This window comes from Ornithorhynchus anatinus, chromosome 5, assembly GCF_004115215.2.
Source record: "Ornithorhynchus anatinus isolate Pmale09 chromosome 5, mOrnAna1.pri.v4, whole genome shotgun sequence".
NCBI lineage: Eukaryota > Metazoa > Chordata > Mammalia > Monotremata > Ornithorhynchidae > Ornithorhynchus > Ornithorhynchus anatinus.
Window position 1 is genome coordinate 30,024,179 of NC_041732.1, and position 19,986 is coordinate 30,044,164.

The 19,986-nt window shown below is 40.5% G+C and overlaps 1 protein-coding gene across 1 annotated transcript in view; it reads right to left on the reverse strand.

The window, feature by feature from the left end:
- The window catches only part of ADAMTS17 (ADAM metallopeptidase with thrombospondin type 1 motif 17), a 368,163-nt gene that overhangs the window by 212,312 nt on the left and 135,865 nt on the right, over positions 1-19,986 (reverse strand). The window contains exon 8 of the mRNA XM_029066734.2: positions 15,951-16,056. Within this exon, the coding sequence (XP_028922567.1) occupies positions 15,951-16,056 (106 nt within the window). The remainder of the gene's footprint in view (positions 1-15,950; positions 16,057-19,986) is intronic.

Genomic DNA, 19,986 nt, shown 5'->3' on the forward strand with positions numbered 1-19,986 from the left:
GGTTACCATTTATCTCTGCAAGCAGAAAATCCAGACCAGCTCTCTCTCCTACAGATCCACTCTCCTCTCCCACTTCACCCCAGCTCACAATCTTCAATCTTCATTCTCCCAAGACATTCTTGTCATCTCTCCTGCCACCAGTCTCTTGCTCTCTCCAGCTTAAACTCCCTCCTCCTTCCCATCCACAGATCTCTCTATCTTGAAAGGTTTCCTGAGAGCATATCTCCCCGGAAGCTTTCTCCAAATAATCTTATCTTCTCACCTTTTAACCCCAAGTGCTATCTCAACCTTCCCATACCATTTAAATCATAGCCTCAGTACCAATTAAGTTCTTATCTATCCTTTCATAGACTGCAAGGCCCTCAAGGGACAGGGTCCATATCTGATTCTCAGCTGGATACTCTTTTGCACCTTTTAGCACATTGCTCTGCACAAAGTAAGGGCTTAATAAATACTATATCTGCTACTATTATTATTTCCCCCATCTGTAAGTTAAGTGTCTATCTCCCCAACTAGAGTGTAAAATCCTTGAGTGCAGAGATTTGGTCTTTTAACTCTTTTGTCCTGTGTGCTCTGCAACCAGTAGCCCTCAGTAAATACTACTGACAATGATGACTGTGATAATGATGACTTTCTACAGATTATTATATGGAAGAGTTCAGCAAAGGCACCAATAATGAGCAAATGAATGCCATATTTTAAGTTTTGAAATGCATATATTTTCATAGACTTTGCCACTTCAAAGCATGATGATCTATTTTCTACTTAATTGTTTCTGAAAACCTCTCATTGCAGGGGTACGACACAATAGGTGGCAGAAGAAAGCTAAGTCTACCAGAAGCAAATTAAAATGAAAAATACCAGCATGCTAACTCTGTACTTTCACAAGCACTGCAGTTCATCAAACTCATTCCCAACATAAAAAGACATTTACAACTGGGATTAAATGTTGTTGTATGCTGGGGAAAATAGTTGTTACTGGGTGAAAAACCGGCCCACAAGACTGCTTCAATTACCTGACTTTAAAAGCTGAATGGGAGGTCCAAGTGAAGAAAATTACAAAAAAGAAAGAATTAAACAACAACAAAAAAAGACTTTTAAGGTATCTACATCAAGATGAAAAAAATTTCAAATAAACATACCAAAATGTTAATGTCTGGCCCACTGAGCCAGATGAGTTTTGCACTGGCAATTCAGCACATTAGAATCTAAATCCAACTTGCACCCTTCTGGTCTCTCAAGCCATTAGGCTTGGCCTGTTTGTGTGTGTCCAGGATTTCAGAGTGCACTTTTGCCTCTGTCTTTGGAATGGAAAACTCCACTTGGGAAACTCAGCCAGGCCTATTTCTTGTTTGACTAGTGTGGTCCTTAGTGCACAAATCATGGAAATTTCAAGCGGTATGCTTCTTTGGAGTCAAGGTTTCAGAGTTTAACCAGATTTGAAATTACATTTTTATAAGTTCAAGAAAGGTTAAGTGCTTAGGATTGCAGCTGGCTGTTCCTTGAATTTTTCACCTCAAGTCTCAGCAAGGCTGGCTGCAGACACTTGGTTGTCTCAAACAGGAAAAAAAATCACCATCCCAACCTGTTAGATGGGGTGTCTTTAGTATGATGCTCCCCCAAATGACATTCCGTATGATGTGACGTTATGCTGCATGTGCACATGGCTTTATGTACTGATGTTGTGCAGAAGCCCATTCAAATGGTCAAGTCGACTGAATTTCTCAGGGGACACCCCTGACCTCCTCCCCCTTTGCTCCAAAGTCACTGCATTCTCCACCCGGTCCCTGCTAACACAATGGCAGCTTCTGACTCAGGCTTGCCGCTTTTAGCCATCACCAAAAACTACCTCAGTACCTCCTCACAGTCTCTGATGTGATTCTTCACCTCATGCACTACCTCAAGCTAGACCTGGGCTTCAGCCTTGTTCAGGGGCTCTACAATCTTGGCACAGAATTTGAGCAAGTGGTGTGCGAAGAATCAATATACAATTTTAAAAGAAGGTGACTGGAGGAAAGAAGAGACAGAGAGACAGAGAGAGAGGAAAAAAGAAACAGAAACGGGGACAGGGAGGGGGAGAGGGAAGAGAAGGAAAGAAGAGAGAGAGAGAATGAACAAACATTCCTGGTTCATTTGACAAGGGTGGAGAGTAGGTGACAGAATGGCAAAGAACTGTGCCTGCTGTTGTCATATGTCACTCTCCCCTTCCTCCCACATCTTCTCCTGACCCTGTGCTGCAACTCGGGACTTGGCTCAGACTGGGGGTGAATCTACTCCTCCAGCATACGTGGGCAGCACAGCGGTTGTTCTTTCCCCTTGCTCACGGCCCTGTTCACCCCTGCCGAGCCAGCACCCATAGTGAGGGGTAAGCATTAGTGAGGGGTAAGCATTCCCTTTCCCATCCCAGCTTGGTTGGCCCATCTCAGTGCCACGCTGCTACTACAGGCACGTGGTGGGAGAGGGTTATGCGGGGGAGGAGTGTAAGGAAGGACAAATGCATCTCCATTGAGCTCTGCATCCACCATAGCAGCTAGTATGGCCTAATGAATAGAGCACAGGTCTGGGAGTCAGGAGACCAGTGTTCTAATCCTGTCTCCATTGCTTGCCTGCTGTGTGACTTTGAGCATGTCATTTAACATCTCTGGTCTTCAGTCCTTCATCTGGAAAATAGGGATCTAAAACTACATAATAATAATAATAGTATTTAAGTGCCTACTATGTGCCAGACACTGTACTAAGCACTGGGGTGGATACTAGCAAATCAAATTGGACACAGTTTCTGTCCTATGTGGGGCTCACAGTTTCAATCCCCATTTTACAGATGACGTAACTGAGGCATAGAGAAATGATTTGCCCAAGGTCACACAGAAGACAATGGCAGTGCTGGGATTAGAACCTTGATCTTCTGACTCCCAGGCCCGTGCTCTATCCGTTATGCCATACTGCTTCTCAACACATATTCTCATACTGAGCACCCACTATGGGACAGGGACTGTATCTGATCTAATTACCTTGCATCTTCTCCCATGCTTGACACATAGTAAGAACTTAAACACCACTATTCATTATTATCATCATTACTGTCATTATTACTAGAAGAATAAAATCATAATGACTAGCACTAGGACAGGTCTTTCCCCTCTTCCCTCTAGGCTCCTTCAAGCATTTAATTTTCAATCAAAGGGTCTGGGAGCCTAGTAAATAATTCTTGAATATAAAGCAGGTCCAACTACTCATGCAAAAATCAATGCTTGTACGAAATCAAATGCTATTTAGTACTTGGCACTTGCAAACCTAGTATTTTCTGTGTCTGAGGTTTCTGATTGGGTACTTAATGAGGGTCCTAGAATCTGTCTCGTCTTTGTGACACACACCATTCGATCCTTTCCCTTGTAAAGCCAAATGGTATATGAAACCTGAGCAGCAGTGGCAGGAAGAAAGTCCCGGGCTTTGCCAACTGGCTATTTAACATATCCTTGGCTTACTCAGCAGAACATGGCCTTCAGGAAAAAAGGAAGTCACTTCTGCCTGGGTCACACAGCTGTTGATTAAACTAAGATTCCATTAGCAGCTGAATAGTTTGCCTCTGTACAACAGTCCTGCTACAGTGACTACTAGCTGTGCTGTAGAGAAAATCCAAAAGGGGACACTGATAGGTCCCAACAAAAGAGTTGCCTTATTAAAGGCATCAGGAAAACACTGAAGGAGACTTGGCAAAACAGAAATAGGGATGATCCCTGTCAGGATTTTAGATTGTTTTGGATGGGGAGAAAAAGGATTTTATCCTGGGAAAATATTCCCAAAAGATACTGAGGAAAGGAAATGGTTTTGCAAACACTTCTGCCTGTGGCACAAACTTTCTGGTAACTTGAGGAGGAGACTGAAACTCCTGATTGGGAGCTGAACTTGATTCTGTGACCACCGGGAACCATTTCAGGTTCTGAGGCAAAGAGTGATAAGGTCAGGGTAGTGGTTGATAAGGAGGGTTTGGGCAGGTGCATAACAGTACAAAAACCAGAAACAAAGAAGTTCAGGCAAAAGATGGCCAGGTCCCAGAAATGGTTTCCACCGACTTCCTCCTATTTTTCCAAATCAACCGAATATTGGGCAGTGCTCATTTATGTCTAATATTAATTTCCATTTTTCTTTGACCTTGTTTTTCCCATTTGATTTCCTCTAATCAAGCTTTACCCTGCTTCAAAAATTACTAATGAAAATTATCACTTCACAAAAACTAGCAGCCACGAGTTCCATTTTATAGGAGTACTGCCTGGGGTTACAGCCTGGGAATATATCAATAAACTGAGTTTTAATGATAATTATACTCTTTCCTACTCCCACCCTTCCACAATTCCCAGAAATGAGGTAATGCTTATCTGAGAACAGTAAACTATACTGATTTCTTCAGCGGAAAGGTTTCTGAAATTTCTGGGATGTTGGGAGGATAGAGGTGGATGCTGGGAGGAAATGGCATAAAATTGTAAAACTACAAACTGCTTCTCTCCTCTTTGGGATAGGGAGAAGGGTGATGTTTATCATTTCTGGACAACCCAAATTTGCTACCATAACTTGGGAACTTCTCTCTCGTTTTCATAAGACAGAACAAATGAAACTCAAGAAGCTAAAGAACAAAACCCCAAAATGCCACTGGCATGATGGTGGTGGCAGTGGCTCTTGAAAGAGCCCAGTGGCCCAAGGCAGCATCTTTGTAGAGAAGGATAAATGAGATCATGTAAAGAAAGACCCAATCTGAACTGACTCCTCAGGAATCAGGGTTTTTTTTTTCCTTTCCATTTTCACATGCCCCTTGGGCCAAAATACATCAAGGAAAGCTTTTTTTAAAATAGCCTGGCCGGAAGCACTGAGGATCTAATGAGAAAATCTGGCCTCTCTCAGTTCCCAGCCTATTCTGCAGACACAAGAAATTCAGACAGTTCCGATGGGAGTCCAGAATTGTAGGTGCTTAAACAATCCAACTTTCCATCCATTTGACGCTCACTGAACACCATTTCTGACCGCATCATTTTATGCAATGAAATCTACCCAATAATTAATTTTAAAGAATTCTTTTCTACAGAGACAAACTCCAGTGCAGCTTTCGTAACCCTCATTGTTGCTGTAATGTAATCCTGGAGGGAGAGGAAGGACTAACACAGCTGTATTCTCCATCTAAGTGATAATGTCTAGCCAATTGCTGCTATGACTCACTGTTAAAGATACAGGTGGGAATCAAAAAACTTCTATTGATTAACAGATTGCTTGTGGTGTGTGTGTGTGTGTGTGTGTGTGTGTGTGCCCACAGAGTGGGGCAGGTTAAAGGATTTGGGCTGATGTTTAAAAGTGATCCAATATAGCTGATGATCAAATTCACACCCTCATTTATTGAGTAAACTCATTATGGGCAGGGAATATGTCTGCTAATTCCATTGTGTTGCACTGTCCCAAGAATTTAGAGCACTGTACTGTACTGTAGAGAACTTAGTACAGTTCTCTACCCATAGTAAGCGCTCAATAAGTGATTGATGGAGATTTCAAATGCAGAATGGACACCAGATATGATCTTTTTTTCCTGTTCTCACAGTAGCAGGATTACCATAATTTCAGATTGGTGCAGTTGTTACTGTGGAAGCATAAGAATGCAAATCAGTAATGATTAACCAGAGACAATATGAGACAAGGCCCCTTGTTAGTCTTATTATTTGCTTCCTATCAGAGTTACTACTTCTGTTCATTTTCCAAGGTGAAAACTTCATGTTTGTATCAAGGAAAAAAAAGAGTAAAAAGCAGCAGAAAATCAAGACCAATTCCAAGGATGGAAAGGGGCAAGGAGCACATTAGGTTAATAATAAAAGGAAAGGTTAGTAACTTTCCAAAGTCAAGCAGAATGGCGAGAAACTGAAAAAACAGGGCACCTAGCAATTCTAATTCTAGCAAAACCTCAGTAAATCAGTGATGTCTAACTATAAAAACTTTTTTCTTTCCTGGATAAAATTCCTGGGATTCAGAGTGTATTCTTAGATGGTAAAGCAAGAAACACGTTCCTAAGAGTTTGTCCACTACAGTAAAGACAGCTGAATGGCTGTGGGCTAGAGTATTTTACCAATGGTAATAAAATGAGCCTGAAATGCACAGAGCTACTGTAGGACTGGAATAATATTGAACAACCTCTACTGATGTTTGTATGGAATCTTTCATCCTGGGGCCAAACTCTTTCCAAACTGCATTCAGGAATTGTTTAGCACACCTCTAGGGTGAAACATGAGCACAGTTTAACACAGCAGAGCAATCCCAATCACTCTCCAGAATGGGAAAAGGAGGGGCTGGATCCAACTAGAGCTGTAAGGGGAATTTGGGGAGACAGAGTATAATGAATCAGGTTGGAATTTGGCCTGAGAACCAGAATTAAATTCCTTTACTATTGTGAAAAGTGTCATGGGACCGTTAATAACCAGAAGCAGTCAGGGACCCCTGTCTTATAGACCTCCTCTGTCTGCAAAATGGAAGAAATTTATTGGAGAGAGGCCATCCTTGTGTCCATCAATTGAATGTTAAACTCCCTGATCTCAGACTAAACCCAAAAGCTAAAACTTAAAACCAAACATTTACCGCCAAATCTCTAAATCATTATGACATTTCCAGAAATTCTCTCCAGTCTTCTCTCTAAATGGAGGCAAGACCTGCACCCTGAATACATTATGGCTGTTCTATACCAACTCAAATATCAGACCAAAGCATATAAAGAGACCAATGGCCTATGGCCAGATTATTGTCTAAATCATAGTTACCTACATGTTCATATCCCATTTGTTCTGGGTGTCTTCCAACACTGTATTAGACTTTTCATTTTCAATATATAGTACAGGCAAATTTCCATACTTCACACATCTGGATAATTGCTTTCTCAACTTCCTCTCCAGGGAACTGAGACATTTTCTTTTAGTTTGCACTACACTGACTCCAGTTTGCAAACACTGCTCAAGCAAATCCTTCCTCTCCCCACTCATCCCCATATCCCCATCCTCCAAAATCAACTATACTGTCCAGGGATCTCATTCAGTTCATGTCTTGGAGAAACACAAAAGTCAAGTCTCCCCTTAGGCAAGCAAGCACTCTGCCATTCTTCCTGGCTTCTACCTTGTGAATGCTCTTTTTGTACAAAGTGTCTTCAGACTGGAAATAGCCAAAACTAATTTTTTTCCTCCTGACTTTCATGGGACTCCATTAAACTGCAAATGGGATCTGAGTGAACAATCCAGACAACACAGAAAATGGGATGAGATAGCTCCAAGTCTGGAGTCACTACTTAACCAATTTCGTAGAAACTCACTCAAAATATGCTAATGCATATATAAAGTCTGGGAATTGCACAGTGATCTAACGAGGTGTGAATACAACATGGGCCTGGGAGTCAGAAGGTCATGGGGTCTAATCCCAGCTCCACTACTTGTCTGCTGTGGAACCTTGGGCAAATCACTTCACTTTTCTGTGCCTCAGTTATCACATCAGTAAAATAGAGTTTGAGACTGTGAGCCCCACATGGGACAGAGACTATGTCCAACTTGATTTGCCTATTTCCACCCCAGTGCTTAATACAGTACCTGTCACATAGTAAGAACATAACAATATCATTATATATGCTAATCAAGAAATGGCTCCAAATCTATCCATCCTTTAAAATCAATGAATCAACAGTATTCATTAATGCTAACTGCATGCAGCGCTCTGCACTAAGTACTGGAAGAGTACAATTCAGAGTTGGTAAACATGTTCCCTGCCCACGATCTTCCAGTCTATAAGCCTGTGTAGCCACCTTTTGCCATGTGCAACTGGTTTCAAGTCTGCCTAGCAGAATGGTTTGGCCTCGATAAGCTGGATCTTTTTCCTTGAGCCATTTTGAATCTCTAAATGTCGTTCTTCTGGTATCCTATAAATCAAATTTTGAGATTGCTTTTAAACGTTTGTCCTTTAAGCTTCATTCTTCTGTACTTCATTCTAGCCATCCCAAATACCTCCACCCCCTCTACTCTGGAATGGAAGAAACTTCTTTGGTTGGCCTTCATCTATCTCATCACTTCAGAAAATGGTACACCCACATCTCTAGCACTATATAATCAATTATTTGGCACAGGTTCTTGGACTGAAATCTCAGGACCAAGATTCTTCATTGTTCTCTATTAGGGATGCTACAAAAATGTTACAACAAAGCTCAGTAAACAAAAAAAACTGCCTCTGGATTTCAGAATGCCCTGGGAGCAGAACAAGGAGTGGAATCCATAATCCTGGGTCACTAGTTCAACAGTCTGCTTGATTGATAAATTCCCTACAAGACTGGCAGAGGGGTCTTGTTCCAAGAGAATGCACTTATATACTGGACTTTGAAATGGAAAAGAAAACCAGGAAAGGACCATGGGAAGAAGAGATCACTGTGCAATTCTCAGACTGTACTTGTCTAATTGTTGCTATGGTACTTTTAATGCTTCATTGTTTCTATGTTTCTTCCTTTGAAAATCGTGAATTCCTAGGGGGAATTGTTTTTAATTCAAATTTTCTTAATACAGTATATCTCTCCAACCACTTAATACTGCATTATGGGCCCTGAAGGATGCTCAGCAAATACTTTGGATGAGAACAATCTTGTAGTCAGTATTACTGGCATGGCTTAAGAGTCAGATGCTTTATTACGGGGACAAGAGTTTCTTACCACCCTGGGAAGGACTTTTTTATAACATGCCAGATCAGAGTTACTGGACCCAGTGTCTGAGATTAGCTGGCTCTTCTTTGGCAAGCTGGAAAGGGAAAGATTTAGCTTCCCAAGGTATTTCTTAGGCATTCTGGGTGATTATGATTCACAGAAACAATCAATGGTAAAGCCCCAGCAGATTATCCAATCTATCCCTTTCCAAGGAAGGAATTTCTTCTCATCCAACCTAATTTCAAAAGTCTTTTATTCAGGTCAGCAAAAAATATTTCCCATGCTTGTACTGTGTAAAATCCTACAGACCATCAAACCTATGGACTCACTGTAAATAGAGCCTATTTAGCACAATATACTCAATAGCTAGATGGGGTCGAGAATAATGAATTACAGCATTCACAAGGTTGCATTTGGAACGGAAGTTGTCAAAACACAATGTGCACAGTCAGTTCCTGCAAAGGAACTCCTGCATGGATTCTACTGTGATAATAATAATAATTGTGGTATTTAAGCGCATATAATGTGCCAGGCACTATACTAAGTGCTGGGGTAGAAAGAAGCATATCAGGTTGGACACTATGTCTCTGTCCTACATTAGGCTCACAGTCTTAATCCCCATTTTACAGATGAGGTAACTGAGGCACAGAGAAGTGAAATGAATTGCCCAAGGTCACACAGCAGATAAGCATTGAGCCCAGGATTAGAACCCTGGTCCTTCTGACTCCCAGGCCTGTGCTCTATCCACTAGGCCACACTGTTTCTCATTCCTCTACTCTATTCATTAAGGGCTAGATATATGGAAAGCAACATTTTAACTGGGGGCTGAAACTCTTTCCAAATTCTATTTTTAGTACACAGCTACACATAGGAGTGTGTTTGTATTAATCAGGTGACACTAATAAAAATTAGGACTTGAGGATATCAATTCACTGACTTTTTCTAAGTGCAAATTTTGGTTATAGTGAATGGTAACCAATCGCTTGATTCTTAGTAAAGGCAACATCATGTTCACCCTTTGGGTTAAGGTGGGATGAGTCTTAGTTTTAAATGCCCATTAAGAAATTATCATTAATCCATTTTTTTGCAGGGTCATATCTTGAATATCATGTGCCTGCCTGACACAGAGAAGAACTTTGTTCTCCCCACCCCTTGCTCTCTCCCTCTCACACTTTTAATAAACATTTTGGAAGTCAGCAACCACCACAAGCAATATGTCCTCATTCCTCACTGAAAAACCTGGAGAGCATTTGCTCAGCTGTGTAGTTTCTCTCTGAGGAGTTGCCCTGCATTTTACAGTTTGAACCGTAATAAGTAACAGTCGGTAACTTCACTGCTCCAAAACAAATTGGAAACAAAAATGTTCAATCATAGCAATCCTTCCAGCGCCCGGGAACTATAACTTTCTAATGGACACAGAAAAGAGTGAAATGGGACACTAGCTCAGGCTTCTGGCCAGAGCTTATCATTCTTGCAATAAAATATTCCCTGCTTTAAAACTGTCTTTGATTCCCATCAAAGAAAACCTGGGTTGCTGGTGTGCACACTCTACTTTTTGTCAACCAAGGAACCAAGAAGTCCCCTCAGTTTGTAAGATCCCTATTGGGCTAGTGCTATTTCGTATGAATCTGTTTAGGATGTCTGGTAAATCTATTGGCTGTACAAGAACTCTCATGCAATAGTGGCACAAAGAGGAGCACCTCAGAACTTAGCTATGACAACTATTCTTATGTTGCTTAAAGATCACATAGGGGAAAAGAAGACAGGAAGTGTTAAATCCTAAAAACTAGCCTGCTAGGCTATAAGAGTACACTCTATCTTAAATATTCATGACTTTGGAGAAGCAGCATGGAGTAGGATTAAGAAGGTCATGGGTCACAGTTCTAATCCCAGCTCGGCCACTTGTCTGCTATGTGATCTTGGGCAAGTCACCTCACTTCTCTGTGCCGCAGTTACCTCATTTGTAAAATGGGAAATGAGACTGTGAGCCCCACGTGGGACAGGGACAACGTCCAACCCAATTTGCTTGTATCCACCTCAGCACTTAGTACAGTGCGTGGAATATAGTAAGCTCTTAACAAATACCATAATTATTAATATTAGTAGTAGTACAATTTATAATCCCAAATATCCCGAGATAAGAGATGATAGGGAAGAGTGTGTGTGTGTGTGTGTGTGTGTGTGTGTGTGTGTGTGTCAGGAGGGGGGAATGAGGGCTGGGAAAAATGGTTAATGGAATGGACAACAAGAGAGGGCATAATGGCAAGCCCTAAGAGATAAAAATGCAGCAAGGAAAGCAGAATGAAGACCCTCACAGAGTTACTTGAGTGGTAATTCTGAGAAACAGAATGGCCTAGTGGAGGGCATGGGCCTGAGAGTTCGAAGGATCTGGGTTCTAATTCTGGCTCTGCCACTGTCTGCTGTGTGACCGTGAGCAAGGCATTTAATTTCTCTGTACCTCAGTTACCTCATCTGTAAAATAGGGATTAGGACTCTGAGCCCCATGTGGGACAGGGACTGTGTCCAATCTGATTGGCTTATGTCTATCCTAGCACTTAGTACAGGGCCTCACAAATAGTAAAAACAATAACATAAAAATAAAATCTGGGAAGGAAGATGAAACTATTAAGGCACGTATCTATGAGAACAGTTAATGAAATTGCTTTGGAGCACCATGGCATAGTGGATAGAGCACGGGCCTGGGAGTCAGACGGTCATTGGTTTTATTCCCGTCTCCACCACTCGTCTGTTGTGTGACCTTGGGCAAGTCACTTCACTTCTCTGTGCTCAGCTACCTCATCTATAAAATGGGGATAGAGACTGTGAGCCCCACATGGGACAGGGACTGTATCCACCCCAGTGCTTAGTACAGTGTCTGTCACATAGTAAGCATTTTACAAATAACACAATTATTATTATTATTATTTGCTTCTGGGCTTTTTACATCACAACCACCAATTAAAGTAATGTACACTAATTAATGGTTGCCAATAAAAGTTTGATCACATATACAACCAACAAATAATGGCTTTGTTTGTTTCCACTGAAATCCCATTGATATGGGTGCCTGCCTCCCAATATGAAGGTTTTTTAAAGCTCACTGAATACCATGCAGGTAAAATTGAACAGCAAACGCAGGTGGCCAGTGGAAAGTCAGAGTGAAAAATAATAATAATAATAATAATAATGATTGCATTTGTGAAGCACTTACTGTGTGCCAAGCCCTGTTCTAAGCACTGGGGTAGATACAAGGTAATCAGGTTGTCCCATGTGGGGCTCACAGTCTTAAACCCCATTTCACAGATGAGGTAACTGAGGCACAGAAAAGTTAAGTGACTTTCCCAAGATCACACAGCCAACAAGTGGCAGAGCGGGGATTAGAACCCACATTCTCTGACTCCCAAGCTCATGCTCTTGACACTAGACCATGCTGCTTCTTCAGCAAATATAAACACAATATAAAGTGATACTTTTGCTCTGCTGAAATGAATGTAGAAGCTATCTCCATCCTCAGAAACTTTATTGAAGGAGGTGGAACAAACAGGTCAGAGCTACTGGGAGGACTCAGGTGGATTTTGGGTAATGGTACTCAGGGTTGGATACAACTGGCCATACCAGGCAGAAGATACCTTATCTGCCTCTTATGCCAATTGACCATGGCCTTTTCAGGCATAAAGCTTTCACCCTTTGACAACACAAGTGTAACTTGTTTTAAGATGTACTTCTTGCAGAAAACTTTGGCTTGTGTCTGGAAAAACAGTCTTGGTTTTCTCCATTTACCATAATGTAACCCTGGGTTTGGAGAGTCTGACATAGTAAGCACTTAAAATAATAATAATAATGATAATAATGTGTAACTGGAGGAAATCTAAGAGGATATTGCTCCTATTCTTAGTAGAGATTCTAAACATTTTTTCTCCTTCATATTCAAGAAATTAAGAGGCTATACATTCCTGTTAGAGGTCGCATGAGGACTAGTACAGAACCAAAACATTATCAGAATTTAATGGCTTTAACAATAAGTTATTTGTGGATTACTAGGGAATGATACACAGTATCTTTTAAACAGTCCTCCAAAAAATTCTGAACAGATTATAGTTAGAAGACACGACACTATAACTAAATACAGCTATTTTACCACTCAGCCATTCAGTGCTAGTTGCAGAAATGTTTGCTCCAAAACAGTAAATTGTTTTGCTCCAAAACAATGACATAGTTATATTTTACATACACGAAAGGGAAAGGTCTATTGCCCTATGTGCAAATGCGGGCATGGGTATGGGATGGAGGGAGAACAGGTGCCTATATGTTGAAAAATGTGGTTTTGGAAGATGGTAAATTGAGCCAATCTGTCCTAGGTTAATCCAATTTTAATTTGAGATCTGAAAAACTATGCCAACTTGAATTGAATTTCTTAAGAATCTGCCTAATAGATTCTGGAGGCTCTTTCAATCACTCGATTCTTCAAGAGTTCTCTGTTTCCATGAACGGGAGAAGTGAATTTGGCCTGGGCACGACTGCCCCATCTTTGATATTAGACACTTCGACAGTCATCTGACTATGGTTTTGTGTATTTGATAAAGAGCCAAATTCTATCAAATTTTATTGTAAAATTTTAAGATAAAAGGCTTTCTTTTTTCTCCTCTTGGTGCTGAAAATAGGTTGCATAATGTTAATAAGGAAAAATATTATCAAGATCAAGCACCACTTTAGGGTGCTCCAAGTTTACCTATACATTCTAGTGCTCCTCTTCATCTATTTTGCAGACCTAAATTTGCAACTGAAATTTTTCCTTTATTTTCAGGAAATTCAAATACCATTCTTTATGTCCTGTACTTTGATGTTTCATCAGCACACAAGTGAATTGAATACAACCAAAAATTAAACTCCAGAAATAACAAGTCAAGCAAACTCTTTGGTCATGTAGATGGTTAGGTTTCAAATAACGTTCTCTATTTGTGTATACAAATCCTCCCTGGAAGGAAGCTGGATTTGCACATTTAAGAACCCAGATGGCCTACTAAGAAGACTAATTTGTCTCAGAACTGGATTTCCATTTCTCAACTACCCTCATTCCAACAAAACCATTTCCCACAATATTGAAAATTCTCAAGTACTCATCCCACGATTGTTCTTTTCATAGTTATTTTGAAAAGTCTCTTGTAAAGTGAACAGATGGAAAGCCACCCACTTAAAGGAGCAAATGCAAACTTGTTTGCTTGCATTCCAAGAGAGGGAGGCATTGTTTATTTTTTATTTTCCCTCTGCCCCCCCCAAAATAAGAAAATTCCATGGCAGAAAATAGAAGATCCTTTAATAAAATGATGGTATTTGTTAAACGCTTACTATGAGCCAAGCACTGTTCTATTTCTCCCATGTGGGGCTCACAGTCTTAATCCCCATTTTACAGATGAGGTAACTGAGGCACAGAGAAGTTAAGCCACTTGCCCAAAGTCACACAGCTGACAAATGGCAGAGCTGGGATTAGAACCCAAGACCTCTGACTCCCAAGCCCAGGTTCTTTCCATTAAGCCAGGCTTTAATATCAAGTCCTCTCTTGGAAGGTCCTTTTGAGGTCATTCTCCATTTGGAAATTTATTAGAAACCCTCTAGAATAACGATAATAATAATAATGATGATAATAATTGTGGTATATGTTAAATGCTTACTCTGTCCTAGGCACTAAGTGCTGGGGGGGATAAAAGCAAATTGGGTTGAACAGAGTTCCTGCCCTGCATGGAGCTCTCAGTTTTAATCCCTATTTTACAGATGAGGTGACAGGCACATAGAAGTGAAGTGACTTGCCCAAGGCCACACAGCAGACATATGACGGAGGCAGGATTAGAACCCATGACCACACCAATAGACTCAAGCAACCATACACTTTGAAGATAGCGCATGCACATCAAGTGACATCTTACTACTAACTATGCCAACCTGAGATTTAAAACAACCTTACAAAAAAGTTGATGCTTTCAAATGAAAAATAATTCAACCACCCATTCAACTTTCTGATCATCTCGGCAGTTTGTCATCTGCCTTTGTCAATCACCTCACTGGTCACCACTTCTACATATTTCCGTCTCTTTTTTAAACTGACATGCCACAACCTCTTTTTTCATTAATTTGCACTTGTTAATATTCAGAGCAGGAGGCAGGTGGAGACTCAGCTTCAGGAAACTGGAGGCAAGATTCCCAGAGACATATACACAAAACAGAGAGAAAGTGATAGAGATGGAGATATTGAGGGAGCAGAGAGTAGAAGAGACCTCAAACAAGCAATCAATCAGTGGTCTTTATTGAGTGGTTACTGTGGACAGAGCACTTTACTAAGGGCTTAGCAAGTACAACATAACAAAGTTGGCAGATGTGACCCCTGCCCACAAGAAACTAGCAGTCTATGGGGGGGAGAGAGACAGATATTAGCACATGATAGGAAAGGGAAGAAGAGAAGAAAGGGAGAATTAAATGATCTCAGGTGTCCATGATTGCAATTGCTTAGTTTGCTATCACAGGATGAGCTTTTTACTTTTAGTGATAAAACATCATCCCCCAAAATGTCCCTCCTCTGTCAGTGCTGACTTTGAAGCAAAGGTGTAGATAGGGAATCAAACCAATACCACTGATTGGTTGAAATCAACAAGTTGCTTTTTTAATTCAGACTTGTGATTACCAACTTAACCAACATCTTTTGGGCACCCAATCTGTGTAGTGTGTTGGATTAAGCATTTGGAGGAAAACAATAGATCTAGAACACACAGGCCCTGCACTAAGTAATGATAATAATTGCGGTATTTAAGCGCCTACTGTGTCCCAGACACTGTGCTAAGCACTAGGGTAGATACAAGCAAATCAGGTTAAACACAGTCCCTGTCCTTCACTGGGCTCACAATCCTAATCTCCATTTTACAGATGAGGTAACTGAGGTGCAAAAAAGTGAAGTGACTTGCCCAAGGTCACACAGCAAACAAGTGACAAAGCCAGGATTAGAACCCAGGTCCTCCTGACTCCGAGGCCAGTGTTCTATCCACTACGCCATGCTGCTTCTCCAGGATCTTACACCCTAGCTCCTCAACAGCCATTCTCATAACACATCAACTCACATGCAAGACCAAATTCTTCTCTGGGTTTAGAGCCTTATCTAAATGGAGCTGGAGACCAAAATTAAAATCTAAACTTGTCTTTAAGAACATATGTCAATGGAAAGTGATAGAAAAAACACATTTTAGAAATAGAAAAATTGATAGTGGATACTTACTTGTGACCAAGCTCATGAGCAATGGTGAAGGCCAAATTGAGGCCATTATCCTCAGCAAGCACACATTTCCGTTTAGCGCTGCACACACCTCCCAAGTAAGCAATTCCTGCAACAGAGGCACAAAGAAATATCTACATCAGAGTTTGGGAGACATGAAAGTTGAAGCAAATTAGATTCATCTGATGAAGGGAGAGGCTTTTTCCTAAAGTCCACTGAATGTCACATGTGCAACTGATGATTTCTCTAGCTACTGATCCTTTCAAAATTTTGAAAAACTAGGAAAAGTTTTTCAGAAGATATCATAGTTCATCTTTTGTAAAGATCAGTTTTATTTAATGGCTATAAGATTTTTTTAAAATTGAATATATTAAATTTTAAAATGAGAAATTTTTAACCTAGAAATTACACAATGCCACTCAGGTTTTGCTGGCATGGGATAAAGCTAGAGTCAAGAAAACTGTCTTATTGCTGGCATGGAATCTATAGTCAAAAAAACTGTCTTATGAAATCTAAACATACCATAGTGTCATCAACATAGTGTCACCAAAGCCAGAGGAATAGGAAGGGAAGGTGGGCTGGGGGAGTGAGGGTGAGCTGGTTGCGGGGGCAGGGGGGAATAAGATAAGTGAGCGGGATAACCGTCCAAGGCTGTGATCCACCTTATTGATAGACTGACAAATTCTCCTCCCAACATTTCTGACCAATGGATTTTGCTCCATGACCTTCATATTGGCAACAGGATGGAAAGGTCAAAAACTGGACTTGCTCTGGCTAAGTCTGCTGGGGTAGATCCAGGTGTGGGCCTCAAAGTCTGCTTTCCACAGAACATCTTCTTTAGTCTGCATGATGTTGTCTAAGTTATTACAAGCCATCCATAGCCTCATGAGACAACAGGCTCCTGCAAACCATATTTTTAAGTAAAATTGTTTTAAGTCAGACCAATCTTGTCACAAGAACAATATTATAAATGGGTGATGGGTTCCTGCACCTAGGTTGGATACACTATTTCTTTACCAGAATGACCCAGAATTGTGTATTTGATCAATTACTACTGAGGAAGAGCATCAGTATTTAACTATGTAGTGTATTTACACTGAGTTGGAGAGGTTCCATTAATAGGTAGCTGACTTTTTCTTCATCAGAAATAGAATGAATGTGTTTACTCTCCTAGATGACTCCACTTGGCAATTAGGTAAACTCCTTCATTCTGACCTGATGTCTCTCCCACTCCTCTCGCTCTCTTTAAACTTTCTGTTCCCTTCCCCTCCAGTGAGGCTTATAAATTGTTTCTCCATTACACTGTGGCTCTCACGTCTCTCCCTGCCATCATAGGCACCCCTGGAGCTAGTGTGCCATAAAGGAGCTGGTGTTGGAAAGTTGAAACATATGTGTTGAAAGCTGAAACACAGTGTGAATGTTATCACTGCCATTCATCTTCATTCAAAATAGCTTAAATTGAAAATTGTCCCCAACACCTTGGTGCAGAACAGCGGGTTTACCCTGTTCAGATTTGGGCCCAAATTCTGGATTTTCCTCATGAAAAATTCCCTCCCAAAGAGAAATTAATAAGTGCCCTACACAAGTATGATTATTACAGTTGACCCAGGTCTCCACAGCATGTCCATCCTTCTCTCTCACTCTCTGTCTGATGAAACTGCCCTGAGGCGAACTATCACTTTGTTGCTTGGAGGGAATCATGACTATTTGGTTAAACACTGAGGAAGGAGATGTGTTCCAGTTTGCAAAACCTCACTTTAGTTCTCCTGAGATCTATTCTCGATATAGCAAGCACGAGTCAATAGATATTGTTACTTTGGTCCCTCTTTTTTTTAAAAAAAAGAAAAACTGCCCACTGAAGAGTTCAAAATATTTCACTAACTCTGCCAACATCACTAATTCTTTTACTTCTCTAAAATTCTCGAGGGGAGAAAAATAGGATGAATTATCATCATAGTTCTAAGGAGAAAAGAGGGATTGTAAGAAGGAAACATTAAATTACCAAGGTCATCCAGTGACTCCTAGAGCATTAGGTATTATATAGATTTCAGGAGTCCACACCCACAACCTATAACTAATGTTGAACCAAGACATTGTGCCCTCTAGATTAGAGGGAGAATGTGAAAGAAAGATGAATAATTCAAAGATGAAAACACATTTTCCTCCTCTCTGTGCTGAAATCTAAACAAAAATCCTCTTAGTTTATGCAGAATTCATACTGTTTTGATATGTGAGGCTGTCATGTAGCCATTAACAGGACACTGGGCATCACCAAATAGCCTCCTTGTCCTTCTCTCTCAGCTGCAGAAATTAATTCTTTCTTTGTCTCAGACTTTTCCATTTGCCCAGCACAAGGCTCATACGGAGTTTCATGCAAGGACCTACTTTTCCATCTCCCCCTTGGTCATCTATCCTGCCCCAGGATTGTTTTATGGCTGGGTTCTGCTCTGTGGCTGTAACTGGGCTGATATTTGGCACCTCAGAGGCTAAGCATGAGAGCATGTGTCTATTTTTATTCGAAAACAAGCAATGTGTTTGGCCATGGTTGAAGTATAAAAAAAAAAAAGTTGTTTGGTCTCAAGATGCTTTTCACTTGGACACTGTAATTCAACAATGTAGGATATTGGAAGCAAAAAATGACAGAGGATGTGATCTGACATTTCACTGTTTTCTTGCTCATTAATCTGATTTTGTTAAGAACACTTTCTCTGTCACTATAAAAGATCCAAACCAACAAGGTGGAATTCATCTACGCAGTAGTGATAGTATGCCTACACATATTTCGAGACCCTATTAATCTGACACACTGCTGTCCTTAGGCAATTGAACAGCTAGGAACACAAATACTGAAGAAAGGAATGCCCTTTGGATTGTTTTGTGAAGGCGGGAAGAGGAGGATAAAACATGACTAAGTGGGCTGATGACGCTGACCTAAGTTCACTGTGCATTCTGTTGCTGATTCGGCTGGCTTTACATGCCAAATGAAAACTTCAAATGTGCACACAAAACAGAAAATCCCCAGTCAGACGCGGCACACTAATTGTGGAGTATTGAATTTCCATTCTAATTAGGGGGTTATACAATGCTAAGGAAAAAGTGAAGCAGAGAGGCTCTCACAATAATTGCTTTTTAATTTTTTCAAGGCGTATATTTTTACTAGAAGACAAAGGATCAGTTTATTTACGAGAAATGCTCTCACACAGAGGTGGATTAAGGTCTAGCTGCTTTTAATGATTACGGTAAATCATGAGCGGCAGCTCCATAAAAGTAGAGCAAATTTTTTAAAAAAGCATTGAGGACAATTACTGCTCTTGATTGAGGCACAAATGTCATACAATTTTACGATCAGTAGCTTCTAGAAGCCTTTAAAATTCAACCAAAAATTGAAATGGTAGGAAAATTATAGTTTGCTATAAAAATGGGCTTAGGGAACAAGATGATGAACTCCAAGTCTTTCTAATCAAAGCAAACGACTGACTGTTCCAAACCAAGAAATGGTTCTATAGGGAAGGTTGCATTTCTTTGAAAACAATTGAGGATGTCACAATCACCTAAAACAACAAAAGCATATGTTTGGAAGAGCTCCTGCTCCAGTTACAAGTGGTAGGGATATCATTAAACCCTTAAATCTGGCCTTAAAAGGAAGTAAACAGGAACCAGTTTTAATTACTTTGCATTTTTGCTCTGAGATGAAGTCTTTAACCCCATGTTCTGTTAACTCTGGCATTTGAGTTGTGAAACCAAAGTTACCATACTGACCTGGAATTCCCCCATGAGGTCAATGGACAGACTTCCTTAATCTATACAGGATTTGTTTTGATGCATTTTTATCCTTGCATGATTTAGAATTCAGTAAAAAGTGCCCATACTCTAAAATAACATTGACTCCAATAAAACAAATGCCATCTGTTCATATAGATCCTTAGAAGAAGGATGAAATATATCTGTACAGGAAAGAATTCCTATTCTGGACCTTAAAGTGCTTAACAAGTAACTTTTCTCCTGTCTGTATCTATGCCATATCAAACAATAGATACTA